Source organism: Lutjanus erythropterus, chromosome 5 (assembly GCF_056507025.1).
Source record: "Lutjanus erythropterus isolate fLutEry1 chromosome 5, fLutEry1.hap2, whole genome shotgun sequence".
In the NCBI taxonomy this organism is placed as follows: Eukaryota; Metazoa; Chordata; class Actinopteri; order Lutjaniformes; family Lutjanidae; genus Lutjanus; species Lutjanus erythropterus.
The window spans coordinates 31,741,545-31,747,509 of NC_139321.1; the positions used below are offsets into that span (position 1 = coordinate 31,741,545).

The following is a 5,965-nucleotide window of genomic DNA, read 5'->3' on the forward strand; positions in this document are numbered from 1 at the left end:
GCACAGTGTAGTCGCAATTACACAGATTCAGTATCTTTTTTACTATATACATTTTTAAGGAAGAAAGCAATGCACAAATTAGTTTTGCATCACACTGATACATGTAGGAAAAATTAAAGCCTTAAAACTGCATATCTGACAAAGGAGACAGGGCGGAAACCTTCCTCAACCCTCCTTCTATTTCAAGTTGAATCATTTAAAAATCCTGTTTGACTGGTAGCATGATTAATCTGTTTCATAAGAAATGCACAAAAATGAAGCAAGAACTAATATATATAAGAATTTTATGTAACACAAGTCTTTATTTATAGAGACTTTATAGAGACAGGTTATAGAGACAGGTTTTAAAAGAAAACCGATAAAAACAATTGGGTGTATGAAATCAAATACAGGGTAAAAGGAGAGAAAAGGAAAATAAAAAACATTTTTACGAAATTAAAGACAGTTAAAAAAACAATTAAAACTCAGGTCAAATCAGGAAAGGCTCTCTGATAAAAGTATATCTTAAGATGGGACTTAAAGTAGATTAATATCTCGACTGACCTGAAGAGGCTAAAACAGAAGTGCATCGATCATGTTTCTGCCTGGCAGCTGAATTCTTTACCTTCATCAATAGATTTTTGGTTCAAGAAAGTAAAAAGGCTGCTGCAGTAATTCAGATGTGATCAGATGAAGGCATACAAAATACTCTCTGTGTCTTCAAAAGTAAAACTTAATTTTTTTTCATCTTAACCTGAGGTGAAGCAGTATATTTCCATCTGCACCGGACGAAGAATTAGATTATTGTTGAATGGCGACATCAGAGTAGACTGTCTCTCCTTTTGCTGTTTTTACATTTTTTCTCTCTGCTTTGCCAGCATTCCTCTTGTTGAAGGTTGGTGCAGAATAAACCAACATGTTCTCCTCTCTCTGAGTAAATATACAGAGAAATGTTATGAGACAACAGATTTATATCTGCCAATAACTTTTCTGGTGTTATCTTTTCTTTATATATCTTACCTGCTGACTTTGCTGATCGCCGCTGGCTGTTGTATCATTTGTTTCCAGAACAACAGCAGCTGTTTTACAAAATCAAAAATGAAGATTTAAGATAAAAGACGATGTAAGTTAATTTATACAAATCAGTAATATCTGTGTAATAATTGGATATTGGGTTATATGAATAAACTTTCAAGACAACTGTCTTCACTACTTTGTTGTTAGTTTTGAATCAAACTCAAACTCTTTAAGTTTTGAAATAAAAAAAAGTTTTGCTGAGCTTTAATCTTGGGTTGAGATAATATACTTTTCCTCTTAGAAAAACTTCAATCTTTGAGTTTTAACAAATAAATAAATAAGCAATTTGCATTTCAAAAATTCTTGAGTAAACCCATTAATTAAGCTATGGTTAATAATTTAACAAATTGTAACCATTTTATTTTCAATGCCAAATTGTGTTCAGGGCTAATGGCTAACAAATTAAACATGAAATAAAAAAAACAATACAGCATTATTTCTAAAACTCAAATATTCAATTTTATCTCAAAAGGAAAAGTAATCTCAATTATATTTTTTTTTATCTCAAATTTGTTTTACTTTATTTCAAAAGTTTGAGTTTGAAATAAAACTAAAATTAACTTGTTGACTTGAATTTTTTTTTCTGTTTTCTCAGCCTCTTTTTCTTTTATGTTTGATAGATTCATGTATGTACAAGAAGTTTCTGTTACCGTTGCAACAACCACAAGATTTTTTCTTGATGGTATAAATCAGGAGCGTAATAACGATCAGACTCAGAGCAGCACACAACACAAACAGAACTGTGTTGGTCGTCTGCAAATCCTGCATGTTGACATCTGAAACAATATGAAAAGGAGCAAATACTTAAAGTTAACAAATATTTAGATAAGATGTCACAATGCATGAAAAACAAATGATTTGTGACGAATCTTAATGGATTCTGACAAATTTAAAATGAATGATTATTATTTATATAAAGATGTGTTGAGGTATAATTACCTTCACTGTTGAGTTTTGTTCCATTTCCAAATAATATCTCCCCACATGTGGCCACAGCACAGTAATAAGTCCCGGCATCAGAGGAGCTGACGTTCTTAGAGAAGCTGTAGACACATTTCTGTTGAGTTTGATCCTCAGGACTCTCCTCACATTCATCATTACTGTTTCCATGAGTGTAAATTAAACTGGGATGAGATTCATCTGATCTGACTCTGAACCAGTAAACACTGTGATCTCCTGGACAGGCTGTGTTTTTAGACTCAGAGAGGACTGAACACTGCAGAGTCACTGAGTCTCCTGGACGGACTGGAGCAGATGGAGGGACTTGAATGACAGCAGTGATGTTGGGTTCTGGTCCTGGAAAATACAAAGAGAAAATAAAGATTCCTTACTGTTTTATGTATTTAAACCATTTACAGTAACACTTTACAATAAGAGTCAATTAATTAACTTCAGTAATGTCATAATAAGCATTAGGAGGTCACATGATTAATGGCTAATTATGATTAAGTCATACTTATTCAGCATTAATACCTGGTTCATTATGGTTATGTAATTCTTATTCTGTATTTATGTAGTGTTACTTAAGGGATACATGTTTTCAACTTTACAAAAGGGGTCACAAAGTGAATTGTTACATGGTTAATTAATGCATATTCAGTTTATTCAGGTTAATTATGGTGAAGTAATGTTTATATGACATGCATAAATAATATACAGTATGTTCAGCTATACGTTAATGAACAGATACATGTAGACCATGAAATGTGTCAACTTATCTCAACCTTTACCAAAATGAAGTCATAAATTTGAGGATGGACAATGAACATTTATAAAAATGTTTTTCTCTTAAAGGGACACTTCACCCCAAAACCAAATCATTTGAAAAATTCAACAGCAGTGTCTCCAGAAATCATGACCAGGTTTCTCAACATGATCCACACACCTTGTTGTGAGCAGGTTTATGTGAGAACATTTTTTTCTATGTTAGATTCTATCTGAACTACTTTCTTTTTAGTAGAAATAAAGTAGTTTCTATGTGACATCGAGAGAGAAGGCAGACATCTCCAGTGCTGATACCTCCAAACCTGCAAATCACACAAAACAATTTGGATGGATTAAAAACACTATGGGCCAGAGGAAAAATATGTATTTTTGATTTTGGGGTGAATTGTCCCTTTAATGAAATGGCTTAGCTGTTAGTTAGTTAGTTAGTTAACATTTTTATCAACAACATACCAATATAAGTTAGTACCCTAATTAACTAGTAATCCTTAACAAGGGACATTTTTTACTTTTTTACAAGTTACTCAATTACTATTATTGTGTTAATTAACTGTTAGTTAATGCTTACTATGGTATTAACTAACATTAATAACATATTCATAAACTATTAAATAATGTATGAAGAATATCATAGTTAACATGAACACCATTAGTAAATGAATACTATTACACACACACTGATTAACTATTAATTAACTGTCAGTTAATGTCTATTATTGCATTAGTAATGTTAATTAATGGACTCTTCATGAAAAATGATACCCATTCTTCATATATTTATACATGGTGAAAACTTTAAGGATATAAACTTGGGTTATAAAAAGTGTTTACCTTTAATTCTTAGAAATGCTCCTTTAACAAGTGTCATCTGAAGTTGGTCTACTTTCATACAGTAGTAAATTCCAGTATCGCTTCGCTGTGTTTTATTAATCTGCAGAAGAAATGTTCCAGGCCCTTGTTCTGCTGTAATGCGAGCAGTCTTTGTATCAACAGGATAATCAAAAGTAAATGTTCCTCCCAGGAATTCAGGCAAGTTTCCAGAAACAAGTCGAATCCAATACAAGGTTGTTTCCTCCAGAGATGTCTGGCGGGTACAATTCAAAGTCACATCATCTCCAACAGCAACAGTCTTTGTCTCAAAGATCGAATCATCTGTGCATCCTAGAGATCACATTAAATAGATAAGTGATTAACAACAGAGGTAGATTCACACATGCAGTGTGCTAAACTAAAAGTTAAATAACTAATTAAAAAATACTTGATAAAAAGTTGATTTCATATACTTACGCCCCACTCTGAGCATCAGCAGTAAATAAAATACAAACAGCATTTTCTTGTTAATCCTCTTGAGACTGCAGTTAAATTAGATCGTATGAGAGGATGATTGACCTTAATGTAATTGTTTAAAGTGGGAGGGAACAATATCAGAGCAATCTGATTGGTCTCTCATTATGCTGGTATTTCACTGCACTACAAGAGCGGAAATAATATCAACCATGTTTCCAACCTAAGCACAAGAAACAACACCAACACCAAGCTTTTGTTGCGGGTTTCTACAACTGACACTGAGAGTAAAGAAAAGAGTGATCTTCATGTGAACTACAGTAATCAAAAAATATTATTCTCAACAGTTTTCTTTGTATTTTAACAGTATTTGGACTTTTCAGCTAAAACTAATATGGTTAAGCTGTTTAGGACAGACACACAAACATCAGCCTGTGTGATATGATATTTCATCTTGTGGGGGTCCAACATCAAGAGAATTTCCCTGAACTTAGCACACCTTTGTGTTGTAGATCTTAAACGTTTTGATGTCTTTCACTGTTGTACTACCATATTTGTTGGGGTTGTAACCTGATTTCCAGGGAGCCTAAAATAATTTCTTCATGTGCTCAGACTTGGTCCCTGTTATTGTTTGGGGAATATTAAACCAATTAAACTCAAAATAAAACAGTAAGAAGTAGGGCTGGGCATCATTTAATCACAAATGTAGATGAAAACTAGTTGACAAACTAAGAAAGCCTCAGAAAAACACAATTGAATAATTTATAATGGTGAACTCTACCAAAAAGATAGTCAGTCTATTAAAAGCCATTTGAAGCTGTTAATCACATTCTTCAAAAAACTTTTTTTTTTTTTTTTTAGGTTTTAATATCATTCTGAAGCTTCCTATCGGTATGTGTTATGTATTCAAATCCATCAAAAATATGTGTTTCCTTAGTCCTTCCCACATGACAAAATGTAGGCATGATGATGTTGTTATATAAACCCTCAAGGTTGAAGCATGTTAATCATGACCACCTGTGGCCAAACAAACAAAACCCAAACAAACAAACAAAAAAAATGGGGCAGTGTATCACCAGAGTAACCTCTTACTGGGGCATAGGTGAACTACAGCCCCTGGGCCATATACTATTACATACATATTTTTAATCCGGCCTGCCAAATATTGGTACAGAATTGTCCAAATTACAACTTAACGCATTTATTTAGCATTTTCCTGCAATTCCCAGCATTTCAGTTGACTCCACTAGGTGGTGCACTCCAGACACAATTGACTTTTGTTGGAGTCTGGTCTATCCTCTCTATTTATGCTTTGCCACTGTGTTGAGCCTTTCTGTAACAATGAGTGGACCAAAGAACAGAAAAGTCAACAGTGAGTCCCGAGTGTTTAATAAAGAGTGGAGTAGAGATGCACCGATTTCAATTTTCTTGGCCAATTCCAATTTCTGATTTTTTGAAGGGTCTGACCTGCTGATTCCGATTTTGGCCAATTCCGATTTTTGGTGTTTCTGTTTCTGGTGCTGTAATTGACAGCAAATATTTTTGCAACTTTTCTTGTAAAAATTAAATTGGATGCTCATAATAAGACACTGACTATTAAATATTTATTAAATACTATTTAAATTTTCTCCAAAGTCCTCCAGGTTACAGCCAGGTCTTTGAATCTCGCGGGATTTCGTGGGGGGCGATTTCACGTGATCTCCTGTGGAAGAAGATGTAAACAAACCAGAGACAGATGCGGTGCAACAGTTTGCTGCAGTAAAACTTTGCCATGAGACAAACAGATGCAGAAGTTAAATGTCTAGATGAGAAAATGTCTAGATGAGAAAATGTTTGAGGAGACACATCAACACAGGTTGTTTATTCTTCAGCCAGAACAGGAAGTGAGATTACTTTAACT

The 5,965-nt window shown here is 33.6% G+C and overlaps 1 protein-coding gene across 1 annotated transcript; it reads right to left on the reverse strand.

Annotated features, from left to right (window-relative positions):
• Positions 1-780: 780 nt before the first annotated feature.
• On the reverse strand, positions 781-4,111 carry LOC146327170 (signal-regulatory protein beta-2-like). The gene is made up of 6 exons (XM_084718295.1): positions 4,069-4,111; positions 3,613-3,942; positions 1,996-2,352; positions 1,707-1,832; positions 1,000-1,058; positions 781-909 (listed from the first exon to the last, which is right to left on the reverse strand). The coding sequence occupies exons 1-6, from the start codon at positions 4,109-4,111 to the stop codon at positions 781-783; spliced, it is 1,044 nt and encodes a 347-aa protein (XP_084574421.1).
• Positions 4,112-5,965: the final 1,854 nt, after the last annotated feature.